Raw genomic sequence first — 15796 nt, 5'->3', positions numbered from 1 at the left:
GGAGGTGGGACATTGCTGTGGTGGTCTTGGTGCCTCCTTGCTCTTCAGCTATCTGGCAGGTGGAAACTCTTCTGACTTCTCCAGTGGCTGGTGAGAAAAGTTAGTGTTGATAGTGTGCAAATCCATTTTGTTATGGGCATTGCACTTTGCTGTCCTTCTGTGTGCCATGGCTGGGGTGGTTACAGCTCCAGGAGCTCCGTGGAAGGTCACCACCAGCTTTACAAATCTGGACAAAAACTGCAAGTGAAGGAGGTCTCAAGCCCCCAGGGCTGTATGTCTGTCCAGTGGGGCCAGAGGTTAAATGTTGCAGCCAACTTCTGCCAGCCACCATGGAGAAGAGCCCACCTTTCCCTTGACTTCCAGCTCTGCTGCCCTGTTTGCAGTGAGTTTCTGCTGCCAGCCAAGGCTTGTGGCACCATGGTGAGGGGCTCCCTCTGCATGCTGGGTCTCAGCAGGCTGATAAGGTGTTCCTTACAGCCACTATTCTGTCTGGTAAACTCAGAACTTCTCCCACTGGTACTCCTGGGACTGCCCCTATTCCCTGAAGGTGTAATCCCAGCAGCTAAGCTGGCTCTGGCCAGAGAGGCCTGTGGCTGGGGGAGAAATTTTCCTCCTATCAAGAACAAAGTGGTTTGTGACCCAGAGCAAGAAAGGGCTGTGAGGGACCTGTTAGGAAGAAGACCAGAGAGTGAAATTCAGCCTGTAGGTAGGGCTTCAGGTCTGCACTGCTTTTGGATGAACCTCTGGGACCTGCTCTTTTTGGATGCATCATCTGGTGTACAATCAGTGGAGGAAAATGGGCACTTTTTCTTCCTTTTTGACCTGGCAGAGGGCAGGGCTACATTAGGTATTGGGAAGAAATTCTTCCCTGGGAGTGTGATTAGGGCCTGGCACAGATTGCCCAGAGAAGCTGTGGGTGCCCCTGTCCTGGAATTGTTCAAGACCGGGTTGGATGGGGTTTGGAACAACCTGGTCTAAGGAAGATGTCCCTACCCATGGCAGGGGTGGGGAGATGTGTTTTCATGTCCCTTCTAACCCAAACCATGCCATGATTCTATAATATGGAATTATATTCTCACAGCACAAGTGAGAAGGGTCCTGTCCCAGGAGACTCTGAGCCATATCAGGGATTCCCCATGGGAAGGTTTTGGCTTTGTGTTGGGCCTGTTTGGAACATGAATTTTCAAAGGTGGCCAGGGGAAGGGTAGCTAGGACTCATCCCTGTGAGGAGGAAAGCAAGGAAGCTTGTGGAAGCAAGGATCCTCATGGCAGCCTCTCTGTGCAGTCCCCTGGAAAAGCACCTGTCTGGACGTGTCACCCTGAGGATGCAGAGGGCAGGAGAGCCTGTGCAGGGGCTGCCTGCAGTGCTGCTGAGCTCCCTCCTTCCTCCAGAGCACCCTCAGTGCCTGGGCAGGCAGGGCACTCAGGGGTGGCTCCTTGTTTGTCTCTCCCAGACACCACACCTGGTCAACCTGAATGAGGATCCCCTCATGTCCGAGTGTCTCCTCTACTACATCAAGGATGGGATAACAAGGTGAGGGCCAGGTCCCATGGAGAGGTAGGAGCCTTGTCCATGTCTCAGTGACTGACTTCCCTGGGTGGGCAGTGGGGTGACAGCTGTCCCCAGGCTGGGCACTGTTCCCAGGGCATCCCCAAAGTGCAAATCCCCAAGATTTTGGTCCTGCAGTGCACCAAGGGTTGCTCCTGTCAGCTCCAAGGCTGGGGCTGGGGGGAGACTCAGGAGGGGCTGCTTTGAGGGAGGATTGAGCTGGATTTCCCCTGCAGGGTTGGCCGGGAAGATGCTGAGAAGAGGCAGGACATCGTTCTCAGCGGGCACTTCATTAAAGAAGAGCACTGCCTGTTCCGCAGTGACACCAAATCTGGTGGTGAAGGTATTGCTTGTCTGGAGGGGCTTCACTGCCCTGGGGGCCCATCCCTCTGCATCTCCTCAGCCCCAGCCCCCAGATGAATGTCCTCCCCTCCTCAAACTAGTTGGGCTTTACTGCATGACTGCTCCATGCTTCCAGACGAGCTACATCCCTCATGGCTGGGAGGGGAGCTCGCACAAGGCATGTGGGAAGGAAGCAAGGTGAGGAGGTCAGGGCAGGATGGCTGAGCAGACTGTAGATCATTCCCCCTCTCAAGATGTGGGGCAGAATCCACCCCCCAAAATGGCAGGAACCTGGGTGTGAAGGGGCTGTGGGAGATGAGCCTGGGGAAGCTCTGGTCTCCTCCCACATGCAGTCTCCAGCTGCCCTTATTCCTTGGCACTGCTCTGATTAACTGGCTGAGTGCTGTTAGCTGCCCACGGGGTGGGTGGTGGTGGCTGGGGTGGCTCTCCCTTCTTTAGGCTGCTGCAGCAGGGGAGCAGGACATGCAGAACTCCTCCTTCTGCTTCCACCTCTCCCCTTCCCGCTGTCTCCACAGTGATAGTGACCCTGGAGCCCTGTGAGGGTGCTGACACCTACGTGAACGGCAAAAAGGTGACAGAGCCCAGCATCCTGCGCTCAGGTGGGTCCCGGGGCTGGCATGCCAGAGCTGCTCCAACCCACCTTCCTCCCTGCCATGGGGGCCCTGCACTTGTCCCACACTGAACCCACACCTTTCCCCCGTGCCCATGGCTGCAGGAAACCGCATCATCATGGGCAAGAGCCACGTGTTCCGCTTCAACCACCCCGAGCAGGCTCGGCAGGAGCGCGAGCGGACCCCGTGCGCCGAGACCCCCGCAGAGCCCGTGGACTGGGCCTTCGCCCAGAGAGAGCTGCTGGAGAAGCAAGGCATCGACATGAAACAGGAGATGGAGCAGAGGTGAGAGCATGGCCTGAGGTGCTGGGGAGTTGGGGGTTCACTTCCAGCGTGGTCATCCTCTGCTTCCCCATTTCCACCTAGGCTCCAGGAACTGGAGGATCAGTACCGGAGGGAGCGGGAAGAGGCAAATTACCTCCTGGAGCAGCAGAGGCTGGTAGGTGGCCAGGACATGGCTCCTTCTCAGGCTGCCCAGGCATGACTGAAATCCTGGCAGATGTTTGTGTGGGGTGGGTCTGTGTTCTAAAAATAAGGGCAAATGTGTTGTTCCTGGAGTTGTCACCACGAGCACTGGTCCAGAGGAGGGAGGAGGCTGTGTTCCTGCGGGGAAGAGGAGTGTGATGTGGCAGCGTGGAGGAAGGTCACACCAGTGGGTTGCATCACCTCTCTTCCTGTTTCCCCCAGGACTATGAGAGCAAACTGGAGGCTCTGCAGAAGCAAATGGATTCTAGGTATTACCCTGAGGCAAATGAGGAGGAGGAAGAACCGGAGGATGAAGGTGAGGGCTGGGAGCTGCCAGGAGGTTTTGATGCTTTCTGTGGCAGCATGAGGAGTGAATTGTGGGTTGATGTCCTGGTAATGGGGTGACTGCCCCTCCATGTCCCCACAGTGCAGTGGACAGAGCGGGAATTCGAGCTGGCCCTCTGGGCCTTTAGGAAGTGGAAGTGGTACCAGTTCACCTCCCTGCGTGACCTGCTCTGGGGCAACGCAATCTTCCTCAAGGAAGCCAATGCCATCAGCGTGGAGCTGAAAAAGAAGGTGAGTGCCTGAGCTCCTTCCTGCCTGGCTGCAGCACCCACAGCAGAGGCCACAGGAACAGGCAGCCAGGAGGTGCCGAGGAGAGGTCTCCAGAGGCATCACATGAACCTCCTGCCCTCCCAGGTGTGTCACCAGCCCCTCTGCCCCTCCCCAGGTGCAGTTCCAGTTTGTGCTCCTCACGGACACGCTGTACTCGCCTCTCCCTCCCGACCTGCTGCCTCCGGATGCTGCCAAGGACCGGGAGAAGCGGCCGTTCCCCCGCACCATCGTGGCCGTGGAGGTGCAGGACCAGAAGAACGGGGCAACACATTACTGGACCCTGGAGAAGCTGAGGTGGGTGAGAGATGGCTGTGCCAGGAGGGTTTGGGTGCCCACAGCCCTGTGTCTCACCGCCACCATCGGCGTCCCCTGTGCCTGCAGGCAGCGCCTGGACCTGATGCGTGAGATGTATGACCGAGCAGCAGAAGTGCCTTCCAGTGTCATCGAGGACTGTGACAATGTGGTGACTGGCGGAGACCCTTTCTACGACCGCTTTCCCTGGTTCAGGCTGGTCGGCAGGTGAGCGCTTTGGCTCCTTCCAAGCGTGGCTGGCACCCTCAGAAGGTCCTGCAGGAGGACGCGCTGCCGGCGCTGTGCCAGCATGACACCCGCGTGACGGCTCCGGTGTCACGGCTCTCCTCCTAGGGGCACTCGAGCTGCTGGCAACGCTCCTGCTGCCTGCCTCGCCCGGTGCTGAGAGCCACATGGGCTCCAGCTCGGGGGGTGCAGGGGCTGTGGCCTCCAGCAGGCAGGGAGCCTGTGCCCTGGTGGGCTCCACGCGGTGGGCATGTGTCCCTGTGCACGCGCCGGTGTCTGAGCGTCCGTCTGTCTGTGCAGTGTGTGCCGCGTGTCCCCGTGCGCTTCCTGCACACCGATGGAAGGGTGCAGTGCCAGCAAGGAGGATGGGCCACCCTGGAGAAGGCTGGGGCAGGGCAGGGGGAGCAGGGGGCTGAGCTGCGTGGCCTGGAGGCATTCCCCCGTGCCGTAGCACGAGGAGGGACTCTCTGCAGCAGCAGGGATAGTGGCGAGCCTTCGTGCCACCTGCTCTGTCCCTGCGTTCCCTGCAAACCCAGCAAAGGGTGTCCCCAGCATTCACACCGGTTCTGTGGGTTGCTCTTTTGTCTGGCTGTTGGTGGCTTTAGAGATGCACAAGATGGGCAGGTCTTTGTTCCCAATGTCCCTTGATTGAAGCAGACAAAAAACCCACCCCAAAACCTAACCAAGAAAAAAACCCAAAAAAAAAAAAGCAAAATTCCTGTTCTTTCTGTTTGGAACAGCTGGTGTTAACATGTCTTCTATCTTGTTGTACTAACCTTAGTTCAGATATCTCTGGCTGCAACAGCTCTCCTCTTTTCAACACATGCATGAGCGAGCGCATGGCTGATCTCACCCCCTCCCCTACCTTCTCGAACCCCGACTCCGACATCACCGAGCCTGCTGACGAGCAGCACCAGGGGCAGGAGGAGGAGGAGGAGGAGGAGGAGGACCTGGAGGAAGACATCTTTCCGGAGTGCCCGCTGTGTGATGGCCGGGATCCATTTTACGACCGCTTCCCCCTGTTCAGTTTAGTAGGAAGGTTGGTGAGGTTTTAGGAGAGCATGCCGGGAAGGACCTAGCTCTTTCGCATGAGGGAACTGCTTTTGGACACGACTCCCACCTCCGGGGCATCCCGGAGGTGCAGGCTGGGCTGGGACTGCCACCAAGCCCGGGCACCTGGTGGGGTGGTGAGGTCCCCGCTGAGGTAGGGCTGTGAGAAGCATAGCGAGGGAAAGGGATGCCAGGGGAAGGTGGACAGTGCCTTCCTTATGTGGGCACCTTTTTGGGCACATGGTCTTTTTCCCCTGAAAAAGGGAGCTCTGCTGTGTCTCCAACACCAAAAGAACCAGGGGAGCCACCTGGGGGGGCTTGGTCCTGGGCATTTCTGTCCCAGGAAGGAGCACCCCCCCCACCCGGCTTGGGATGACCCTGTGGTGCCCCTGACTGGGGCACACAGGCACCACAGAACCCTGTGTGCCTCTGGCACTGCATTGGTCAGAGTGAGCCCCCCTGAATCCGGAGGCTTGAATGTCCCCAGGTTGTTGTGGGGAATGAAGCTGAGGGGAGTGAGTGGACAGCTGGGTGCAGAACAGAGTGCCAAAAGCTGTGTTTGCTCTTCCGGCTCCAGCCAGGGCTTGGCTTGGGGCCATACCTGCCAACCTGGCATAGGAGATGTCCAGGGAAGTTGTGGGGATCTGGGTGTAGGCTCCAGCTCCTCTTTAGCTGGAGCCAAGGACAAGAAACTTTAATTTCTCATGCCTGTTGGCTGGAGACCCCTTGGGCTCCAGCAGTCTTGGCCTGGAGAAGCCCACCAGCTGCCCCAAACTTGGCTGTGCCACCAAACCTGGGGCCATCTGCCCATCCCTAGAATGATATGAGGAGCTGCCAGCTTTCTCTGGGGTTTTCCCAAGGGGGTGTGCACCAGGAGCTGTTCTGAGAGCCTTTGCCTCAGGCAGGGGCTCCCTGACCGGGGTGAGCTGGGGCTCCTCTTCCTCGGTGTGCCAGAGCCAGGCAGCGTGGTGGGAAGGAGGGAACAAAGCAGGCAGAGAGGGTGGAGGTGGGGTAAGAGTCCTGCAGCCTCAGACCGAAAGAGCTGGGTTCTTCCCCTTTTATTTTCTTTTTTCCTTTTTCCTTATTTAAAAGAAAAAAAAAACCAAACAACCAAACATATCAAAACAACCCAAAAACTCTCAAGGGCACCTCAAAAAACCAAATGAGGCCCTGTGGCAGCGGCCCCACTCCATGCCGGGGGCGTGTTCCCCAGAGCTTGGTGCCTCCTGACTTCTTTTGAGTCTGCCCTGGGTTTGGCTCCCCGCGCAGCAGCTCCGCCGGCCACATTTCTTGTGAAGTGTGCTTGGATTGGTTTATGATTGGATCCTTGTCTTTGATTTTCTCTTTCTTTCTGTCTCTCTCTCTCTTTCTCTCTTTCTTACTCTCTTTCTTTCTTTCCCTGTTCTCTCTTTCCTTCTTTCTCTTTTTCCTTCTCTCTCCCTTTCTCTCTCTCTCTCTTTTTCTCTCTTTCTCTCTTTCTCCCTCTCTCTCTTTCTTTCTCACTCTCATTCTTTCTCTTTCTCTCTCTCTCCTCGCTCTTTCTTTCTCTCTTTCCATCTTTGTCTTTTTCCTTTTCTCTCTTTCTCTCTTTCTCTCTTCCTCTCTTTCTCTCTCTCTTTCTCTCCTTCTCTCTCTCTCTCTTTCTCTCTTTCTCTCTCTCTTTTTCTCTCCTTCTCTCTCTCTCTCTTTCTCTCTTCAATTTTTTTTTAATTTTGGTTATTTTAAGGGGTTTTTTATTCTTTTTTTTTAGCTGCTGGCTCTATCTCTTCAAAGCTTTAGCAAAAATTGGGGTCCTTTCACTTTTATCTTCCTTTGGAAAGGCTTTTCTTTGATCTGAGCATGCCATCTTTGCACCTCACCAATCTTGTGGTTAGTGTCCCTGCCCTCCTTCCTCTAGTGACACACGTGTCCCCCTCCTCCCTGCCTGCCCCACCTCCTTCCCACTCTTCCCTGCCCTCTCCAGTCCTCGGCTTCCACTCCAGCTGCCCTGTGATTTTGGGTGGGTGGGTGCACACAGATCCCTGCGCTTCCAAGAGTTCCCTGTGGGCTCTGCCCCAGCCATGAGTCCTGCTGGGAACCCTGCCATGCTCTGACCACCTGTTCCCAGTGCCATCTGAGAAGAGATGGGTGGAGATGGACCCATCAGGAGATAATGATTTGGCATCAGCTGCTTCCACAACTTGAGTCCTTTGAGATGCTTTGGGTGGAAAAAGCCTCGAGGAGCACTGAAGGTCAATGGCAGTCACCAAAGCAGGGGGAATCTCCGGACTTGGGGGTCGGGGTGCAAGGGCAGGGCTGCAAGAGCCCCCTGGGCACTTTGGGGTGCCACTGAATCTGAAGATTCCTGTGAGGCTGGGATGCCCTGAGCAGCACAGCAGCCGCCTGGAGATGCAACCCTCATGGGAGCCTCCTGAAGCAGAGATGTCCTGGCCAGCCCCCAGCACCATCCCACCCCACCCCACATCAAGGTGCTGGCAGTTGCCACAGGGAGAGGTGGCAGGCACCCCACGCCCCATCTTGCTGGAAGTGGTGCTGCTAGCTCACACCTTTTGGCAGGGAGCTCAGTGCCAGGGGTGACTTGTCACCGTGGAGGGTACAGCATGCCACCATGGCCAGAGCTGGATGACCATTGCAAGCTGACAGTGAGGTGGAGGGAGGCAGCAAGAGGACGCAAAATGCTTGAGAAGCAGAGAGCAGTGGCCTGACAGGAGGTGCTGACAGAGACATGGTGCAGCCATCGTGTTGGACTCCGGCGTGGCACCTCGCCGTGGTGGCGTTGGTGACCTGGATGCTGCAGAGGAGAGCAGGGAGGCTCAGACTTGCCAGGCGTGCTGTCCATCCCTGTGACGTGCTGGCAGGTGGCCCAGGACCCCGAAGCCATCTGTGTGAAGGGATGGGGAGGGGGGGATGCACAACCTGATGCTGCCAGCCACACCATGCAGCCTCCCTCCCAGTGGTCTCCAACACGGCGGGCAGAGCCTGGGCCAGGAGCCCCCAGCAGGTTCACCTCTGGAGGTCCAGGACCTTGTCCTCTAACCTCCTTCGCTCCTGACAGCCTCCATCTCCCTTGTCACCCTTCCTCCCCCCTGTCTTGCCCCTGTCCTCCCCGTGGTGACTCTGCAGCTGCCCCCCCAGTCATGTTGCAGCACCTCCTGCCCAAGTTCTCCAGCTCTCTAGCACACAGAAGGTCCTCTCGCCCTACGGCTTCACGGTGGCACCAGCGCAGCCCTCTCCCCTCCTGCCTGCCACGGAGGTGACGGTCGGAGAGGTCTGCAGGTCTGGTGTGTTCTGTGGTGTTGTCCATGGCGTGTGCCACCCTCCTGCCCACCCTCCTGCCCGCGGCACGCTGCCTGCCCGCTGCCCCAGCCCCTTCGCCTGGCCCTGGCTGCCTTCTCTTTAGTTTTGCTTTGCAGCGCTGCGGTCGCGCCCTGAGCAGTGACCTGGGATCCCGGCCACTGCCGGCCACGCCAGCCGTGCCTGGGCACTCACGGGTGGGAGCAGTGACCGCTCTCCCCCCTGTTGTGTGTCCCCCCCTTCTCTGGCAGGGCCTTTGTCTACCTGAGCAACCTCCTGTACCCCGTGCCCCTGGTGCACCGCGTGGCCATCGTCAGCGAGAAGGGCGAGGTGAAGGGCTTCCTGCGCGTGGCTGTCCAGGCCATCTCAGGTAGGAGGGAACCCCCCTGCACAATGTGCCCCTTGCATCCCCTGCACCCTCTGTGCCCCTTGCATCCCCTGCACCCTCTGTGCTGGCTCACCCCATCCCTCCTCCAGCGGATGAAGAAGCCCCTGACTATGGCTCTGGTGTGCGGCAATCAGGGACAGCCAAGATCTCCTTTGACGACCAGCACTTTGAGAAGGTAAGGTGGGGCCGGCTCTTGGTGGATGCCCATGGACCCCAGATCCCTGCTTGCCACCTCAGTGCTTCCCCATGGGGACCCCCAGGCTCCTAGAGGTGGAGGGAAAGGAATGTGTTCTTGGTCCACCAAGCCTTGGGTACCCACCTGTGCATCCTGCTCTTGCCCATGTCCTAGGGGGGCTGCAGTGGGGTGGGAGAGGACAGCTGGAGGTGCCTGGGTGCTTGGGATGCTGGTGGTGGTGCAAGCAGAACCACCAGAATCCCTGAACTGCACTCCTGGCTCAGTTCCAGTCGGAGTCGTGCCCAGCTGTCGGGATGTCTCGCTCGGGGACCTCTCAGGAGGAGCTGCGCATAGTGGAGGGCCAGGGGCAGGTCAGCGACGTGGGCCCGTCCGCTGATGAAGTCAACAACAACACCTGTGCAGGTGAGCAGGGGTGACAGGCACTTTGGGAGGGGCTCCCTGCACCCAGCCTCTTGCACCTCCCCAGCACTGACAGCCCTCTGCTCCGGTGGGGGCCTGCTGGCAGACAGAGTCACAGGGGGAAAAGCCTCGGAGATTTTTGGGTTCAACTTATGACCTGACAGCGCCTTGTCAACCACCATGGCACTGAGTGCCACATGCAGGCTTTTCTTAAACACCTCCAGGGACAGGAGCTCCACCACCTCCCCAGACAGCTCCTTCCAATGCTCAATCACCCTTTCTGTGAAGAATTTATGTCCTTCCTAATGTCCAACCTCAGCCTCCCCTGGTGCAGCTCAAGCCTGTGTCCTCTTGTTCTGTCAGTGGTTGCCTGGGAGAAGAGAACAACCCTTACCTGGCTATAACCTCCTTTCAGGGAGTTGCAGAGAATGAAGAGGTCTCCCCTCAGCCTCCCCTTCTCCAGGCTAAACACTCCCAGCTCCCTCAGCTGCTCCAGCTGTGTTGGACAAGGGTGTTCACACCCTTCATCAGCCTTGTTGTCCTTCTCTGGACATGCTCCAGCATCTCAACATTGTTCCTAAATGTTCCTAACACTGGGGGGAAGACACCCTGCCTTGCTAAGGAACTTCTCCTCCCTGCAGTGACCCCAGAGGATCTTCTGGACAGCCCAGAGAAGCCTGCACAGGACGGGCCACTGGAGGTGGCTTTGGACCACCTGAAGCTGGGCAGCATCTTCACTTTCCGTGTGACAGTCCTGCAAGCCTCCAGCATCTCTGCAGAATACGCTGACATCTTCTGCCAGTTCAAGTGAGCCCCTAGTGCCCCCCAGCCCTGCTTCTTCCACCAAGCTCCAGCCATCACCTGGGGGCTCCTGGTTGAATTTGGGAAGTTTCCTCCACCCCTGAGCCCTTTGTGGATGGGGAGGCAGAACCAAGGGCTGTGAAATCTGCCCAAGCAATTGTTTAGTCTCTGGCAAAAGGCAAGGAGAGATTTCCAGCAGCTTCAGGGGGTCCTGTGCCAGCCAAGGGTGCAGGCAGCAGCCCCAGGGAGAACAGGCTCTTGTGGTCCCTTGCTTTCACTCCCCTCCCTGCTCCAGCACCTCCCCATCCCTGAACAGCCCCTGAACAACCTTCCTTCCCTCCACAGCTTCATCCATCGCCATGATGAGGCCTTTTCAACAGAACCCTTGAAGAACACAGGACGGGGGCCACCCCTGGGCTTCTATCATGTCCAAAATGTGAGTACCCCTCTTCCACCACCCCTTTGTTCCTGCACCTGCTGGGACCTCTGCAGGGCCATTGGCTGGATCCTGTCCCAGGGAAGCAGCTTCCTCCTGGCTTTCCCAGCCCCTCACAGACACCCAGCTAAGCCAGGCTTAGATGTGGTGGACATGCAGGAAAAACACCAAAAGCCACTCCCAGCGCCACCTGAAAAGGCTGGGATTTCACTGCAGTGGTCTTGGTGGAGAGAGGGAGGAGTGGGTGAGGGATGCAGGGGACTGACAGTCTTACACCCTTCCACATCCCAGGTGCTGTTGCTGGCTCTATCCCCTTCCCCAGATAAACTGCCCTGTCAGTGGCTCAGCAGCTCTTTCTCTTCTAGATCGCTGTGGAGGTGACAAAATCTTTCATTGAATACATCAAGAGCCAGCCAATTGTGTTCGAGGTGTTTGGCCACTACCAGCAGCACCCCTTCCCACCTCTCTGCAAGGATGTCCTGAGGTGGGCACACCTGGGCCACCCCCAGCCCCTGCCTGGGGACCCAGCGTGGCCCCAAGGCACGGAGGGGGCTGGCTGGGTTTGGGGGTCCCTGGTTTTGGGGATGCTGTAACCAAGCTGGTTCTGCCTGCAGCCCCCTGAGGCCATCCCGACGCCACTTCCCCCGTGTGATGCCACTCTCCAAACCAGGTAGGGAACCCCACCTCCTACTCCTGTGCCCACCCATAGTTCCCATGTTGGGTGGGTGTCTCCTTCCCCAGAGGCACCACAAAATGAACTATTTTATTTATTTTTTATGGGCCATGGCACTCGAAAGCCCTAGACACCCATTTCCACAGATGGAAAGCCCCCATCTCACCTCCTGCAGAGCAGCAGGGGAGAGGTTCTTTGCCCTGGGTGGCTCAGGTGGCCCCCCAGCCCTAATGTCCCACAGGGTGGCACAGCTGCTGAGACCCAGCTGTGGGGGTTTGGCTGTACAGTCACAACAGCAGCTCAGGGGGAGCCTCCCTGTGGTTGTTCCTGAGCAGTGCCTGGAGCAGCACTGTGTGTGTGCCAAGCCTGCAGGCACACTGTGCACCTGGGGATGGCTGAGGCCAGTCTCTTGCTGACACCCCGTGCTGGGCAAGGGAGAAAGCACTGCCAGTGATCAGCAAGGTCCCTGGGATGGGGCTCTTGTTGCTCCCTCTATGCATGCCCTGAGGTCCTTGCCTGCTCTGCCCTTCCCCTGCCATCATATTCCTCATTCTGAGTGCCAGCAGCAGGCTGAACCTCTCACCTGTCTTTTCTGCCCCACTGCAGTGCCTGCCACCAAGCTGAGCACCATGACTCGGCCCAGTGCTGGCCCCTGCCAGTGCAAGTACGACCTGATGGTCTTCTTTGAGATCTGTGAGCTGGAGGCCAATGGAGAGTAAGTCCTGCTGGGAGAGGGACAGGGATGCAATGAGGGATTTGCCCAGTGCTCAGCACCTCTGGGCAGGCTGGCAGGATTCTGTTTCATGCTGCAATCCTCTCTTCCAGCTACATCCCTGCTGTTGTGGACCACCGTGGAGGCATGCCGTGCCATGGGACCTTCCTCCTTCATCAGGTACTCTCTGCCCAAGGTGCTGTCCTAGCTGACCCCTGCTGGGACCTGTGTTAACTCCTGTCCCTTCTCTCTGGCCTCGTGGGTCTCAGGGCATCCAGAGGAGAATCAGTGTCACCTTGGTGCATGAAACGGGCAGCCTCATCCACTGGAAGGAGGTCCGGGAGCTGGTTGTGGGTAAGCCAAGCCAGCCCCCAGCCCACTGAGCTCCCAGGCATCCTCTCAGACTGCTTCTTGCCCACATTCCCGTGTTCCCACATGGAGCTTTATGCCTTGTCTCCCCTCCTGCCCTGCAATAGTAAAGCAGCGGTTGCCTGGCAGGTGACACTGGGATGCTGCATGGGCAGGACACCTCAGCCCCTGCCCCCTTGTCCAGGAGCTGGACCAGGATCTCTGGTGCTGAATGGGGGGCTGCAGGCAGGCAGTCTGCCCCTGCCTTCACAGGGACCCTCACAGGGCCACTGCTGTCACCTCAGAGGTTACTGTGTGTGTGTGTTTGCAGGCCGAATCCGGAACACCCCAGAGGCAGACGAGTCACTCATCGACCCCAACATTCTGTCCCTGAACATCCTCTCCTCCGGCTACATCCACCCCTCCCAGGATGACCGGTGCGTGATGCTTTCTTCCTTGCTCTTCCCCTGCTGTGGTGAGGGATGGAGGGGTTGAGTAGCAGCCCCTCTCTCCCCTGGAAGGTTCTTGGCCCTTCTGCTGACCCACTGCTGCCTTGAGGCAGGGTGTTTCTGAAGCTGCATGGGGTCTTGGGGTACAGGGCTGCCAACCCCCTTCCTCCTCCTCCCCAAGGCCTTGCTGTGCTGGGGAGGGCACTAAAGGGAATTTGTGTGTGGATTCTGCTCTCTGGTGCTGGCTGTGATGGGCTGGCACAGGGAAGCAGTTGGTGCTGGTGCCAGGAGAATGTCCCAACTCCATGGCTAGAGGGGAGGGCTCTTTGTCCTGTGTCCCAGCAAAATTGCTGGAAAGGCCACTTGACACCCATGGCAGATCCCTATCTGTGTGTAAGTAATGCAGGAAAGCCATTCCCACCCACTGTGGGTGACTCCAGGGATGCCCATCCCTTCCTGCCTATCCCAGGGGGCTGTCACAGAACCACAGAGTGGTTTGGGCTGAAAGGGACTTTAAAGATAATCACATTCCAAAGCCCCTGCTACGGGCAGGGACACCTTCCACTAGATCTGGTTGCTTAAAGGTGTCCCCACTGTAGGTTTGGCAGGGTGTGAAAGAAGCAGGACCAGAAGATTTGTTTTCTCCAAGATCTCCCTGTGTGAGTCCTGCAGTGGCAGGAGGAGTTGTGGGTATGGAGGGCACAGCTCTCCTCTGCACCAGGGCTACTGCTGGAACTCGGGGGACTGGTGGGGGTCTCTGGCCAGAATGTGTGCATGCAGGCAGCTGCAACGAGACAGGGATGGTCGCTGCCAGCACTGGGAGCAGCAGGACTGGTTCTTGGCTGTGTGTGTTGTGGTCACTGGTGTAGGAACATCCTGGCGAGAAATGGGGACCACTTTTTCCTTCATCTGCTTTGTGACCACCACTGTCCCAAGGAGGCCTGTCCCAAGGCAGGGTGGTTTTGGGGGAATGATGGGAGTCTGGATAGTATTTGGTACCCTGAGCACTCTCAGGGCAGCTCCTGGACCTGGCAGAGCAGTATCTGAGCAGCAGAGGCAAGTCCTGGACATGCAAGTATCGGACCAGGAGACTTTGTCACAGCCTTGGGGGTACAGAAGGAGGCCAGATGGGGGTGGTCAGACAAGGAGAGCCCAGCCCAGTGGAGCAGTGGTGTTTTTTTTGCTGGGAGCTGTGTGGCTGTGGCACCTGCAGGCTCTTGGGGCTGCGCAGTTTTTCGTCAGCTCCTGATCTGTTGGATTGTCTGGTCCCAGATGGAGCCATATGGGATCTTCAGCTTGCCTAAGGTAGCCTGGCAGGAGGGATGTGCCTCCTGCTCTGCCTTCCGCCCCGTGAGTCCTGCAGGACAAGGGGACACGGCTCGGGCTGGGGGGATACTTGGGGTGTGGAGAGAAATGTGGAGACTGGGGGCCCATTTGGGGGCATAGACCAGTGCACATGTCATATCTGTCCCATATCTATTCCATGGAGTCTGCCCACGGTGAGGCAGGGGGAGGAGGGGGTGGCCAGCTGCCTGCAGGGCGCTAGCTGCAATGCCCCCCACTTCCACTCCACATGCAGACATGCATGCTTCACCCTGCAGCTGTGAGGACAGGCAGAAGGAAGGCAGAGAGCAGAGCCAGCGCCCACTTCACCCTCCTCCCAGCCGCTTGCGCTCCCCGCTTTGCTGCCTTGTGCCACGCAGCCTCCATTGCCTGGAGCAGCCCTGGCTTCCCCTCTGCAGCCTCCCCGGCGCCCCGGAGCCCCTCAGGAAGAGGCTGGGAGAGTGGTTCAGCTCTGTCCTCAGCACCATCCATCCCCGCATCGAGCGCCCAGGGCGGAGGCGCGGGGGGCACTGCCTGGTGTCCCCCCTCGCTTCCCTCAGCTGCTACTGCCCATCTGAGCCCACACTAACCATGTGATTGTTTTGTGTTTTCGCAGGCAGTTTCTTGATTCGGATATGCCTAGGTATTATTTGTTTCCATTGGTTTTTTTTCCACCCCTCCTTCTTCTCTCCTTTCTTTCTTTCTACCCCCTTGCCTCGGCACGCTCACTCCCGCCAGAGGCAGCACTTGGACATCCGGCCCCTCATCCCTTCACATGCCCCATCCCTCCTCCCCACTGCGCTGGCACCTCTTGCTCACTCGACCCCTTTTGCTGTTCGTGTGGGCCACGCTCTGGCTGGCTGCCGCTCCCCCTCGCACGCCTGCGTCTCCATTGCCTGATTTGGGTTTTTTTCTTGCTTTTCGACTTTGCTACTCTCCCATCTTTTCTGGCATCTGGCACTGAGTGTGCCGGACCCTCCATTGCGTCCCGCCCCAGCCCCAGCTCAGCCCCTGGTACTGCTTGGAGTAGCTGCAGGGCTGGTGAGGACAGTGGAAGTTTTGGGGCTTGTCCTGCCCTCTCCTGGGCACCTGGTGACGCTGGCAGCGCTGCAGTTGGCAGCACTGCAGTTGGCAGCACTGCAGTTGGTGTGGCAGCAGCTGCCCACCCTGTGCACGGATGTCCTGTGTGTGTAGGTGCGGCATTCGGGCAGCGTGTGTCATCTGTATGCAGGTGTGACAGAGGGTGTACATGTGGCACAGACTGTTGTACCCCTGTGTAAAGGGGCTGTTTGGGGACTGCAGGCTCCAGCTGGGACCACTGGATGAGCCTGGCATATGCACGAGAGGTGCCAGATTTGTGGGTGTGCCACCAGCCTCTGGATGGGAGCACTGGGGAGGCCGCAGGGAAGGGGGCCACCACTGTGGTAGAAGAAGAGGGGCACGTGCCTGGGAGACAAGGGATGGAGTGTCCTGAGTCCTGGCACATACCTTTGTGCCTGAAGGTTGTCCTCCCTACAGCAACTCAAAGCTGGTCATGCTCAGAGATGTCTGAGGGCAGAGCTGTCCCTGCAGCAGCATTCTGTCCCC

At 58.2% G+C, this 15796-nt stretch overlaps 1 protein-coding gene across 6 annotated transcripts in view; it reads left to right on the top strand.

Annotated features, from left to right (window-relative positions):
- Positions 1 to 15796, top strand: part of KIF1A (kinesin family member 1A) — a 41502-nt gene that overhangs the window by 17130 nt on the left and 8576 nt on the right. Inside the window, exons 17-38 of one of the 6 annotated variants that reach the window (XM_059855011.1) lie at positions 1455 to 1534; positions 1786 to 1892; positions 2428 to 2511; positions 2628 to 2808; positions 2890 to 2962; positions 3211 to 3304; positions 3416 to 3564; positions 3719 to 3897; positions 3985 to 4122; positions 4946 to 5179; positions 8736 to 8854; positions 8962 to 9047; positions 9332 to 9470; positions 10109 to 10274; positions 10614 to 10704; positions 11070 to 11188; positions 11319 to 11374; positions 11984 to 12092; positions 12203 to 12269; positions 12359 to 12443; positions 12769 to 12874; positions 14826 to 14852. In XM_059855011.1, coding sequence (XP_059710994.1) covers positions 1455 to 1534; positions 1786 to 1892; positions 2428 to 2511; positions 2628 to 2808; positions 2890 to 2962; positions 3211 to 3304; positions 3416 to 3564; positions 3719 to 3897; positions 3985 to 4122; positions 4946 to 5179; positions 8736 to 8854; positions 8962 to 9047; positions 9332 to 9470; positions 10109 to 10274; positions 10614 to 10704; positions 11070 to 11188; positions 11319 to 11374; positions 11984 to 12092; positions 12203 to 12269; positions 12359 to 12443; positions 12769 to 12874; positions 14826 to 14852 — 2489 coding nt within the window. Of the gene's footprint in view, positions 1 to 1454; positions 1535 to 1785; positions 1893 to 2427; positions 2512 to 2627; positions 2809 to 2889; positions 2963 to 3210; positions 3305 to 3415; positions 3565 to 3718; positions 3898 to 3984; positions 4123 to 4921; positions 5180 to 8735; positions 8855 to 8961; positions 9048 to 9331; positions 9471 to 10108; positions 10275 to 10613; positions 10705 to 11069; positions 11189 to 11318; positions 11375 to 11983; positions 12093 to 12202; positions 12270 to 12358; positions 12444 to 12768; positions 12875 to 14825; positions 14853 to 15796 lie in introns of all 6 variants that reach the window. The other 5 variants (XM_059855010.1, XM_059855014.1, XM_059855016.1 and 2 more) reach the window with 5 other exon arrangements.

The sequence above is a fragment of the Haemorhous mexicanus genome, chromosome 10, assembly GCF_027477595.1.
Source record: "Haemorhous mexicanus isolate bHaeMex1 chromosome 10, bHaeMex1.pri, whole genome shotgun sequence".
Taxonomy (NCBI): Eukaryota; Metazoa; Chordata; class Aves; order Passeriformes; family Fringillidae; genus Haemorhous; species Haemorhous mexicanus.
This window is presented reverse-complemented; position numbering and strand designations above follow the sequence as displayed.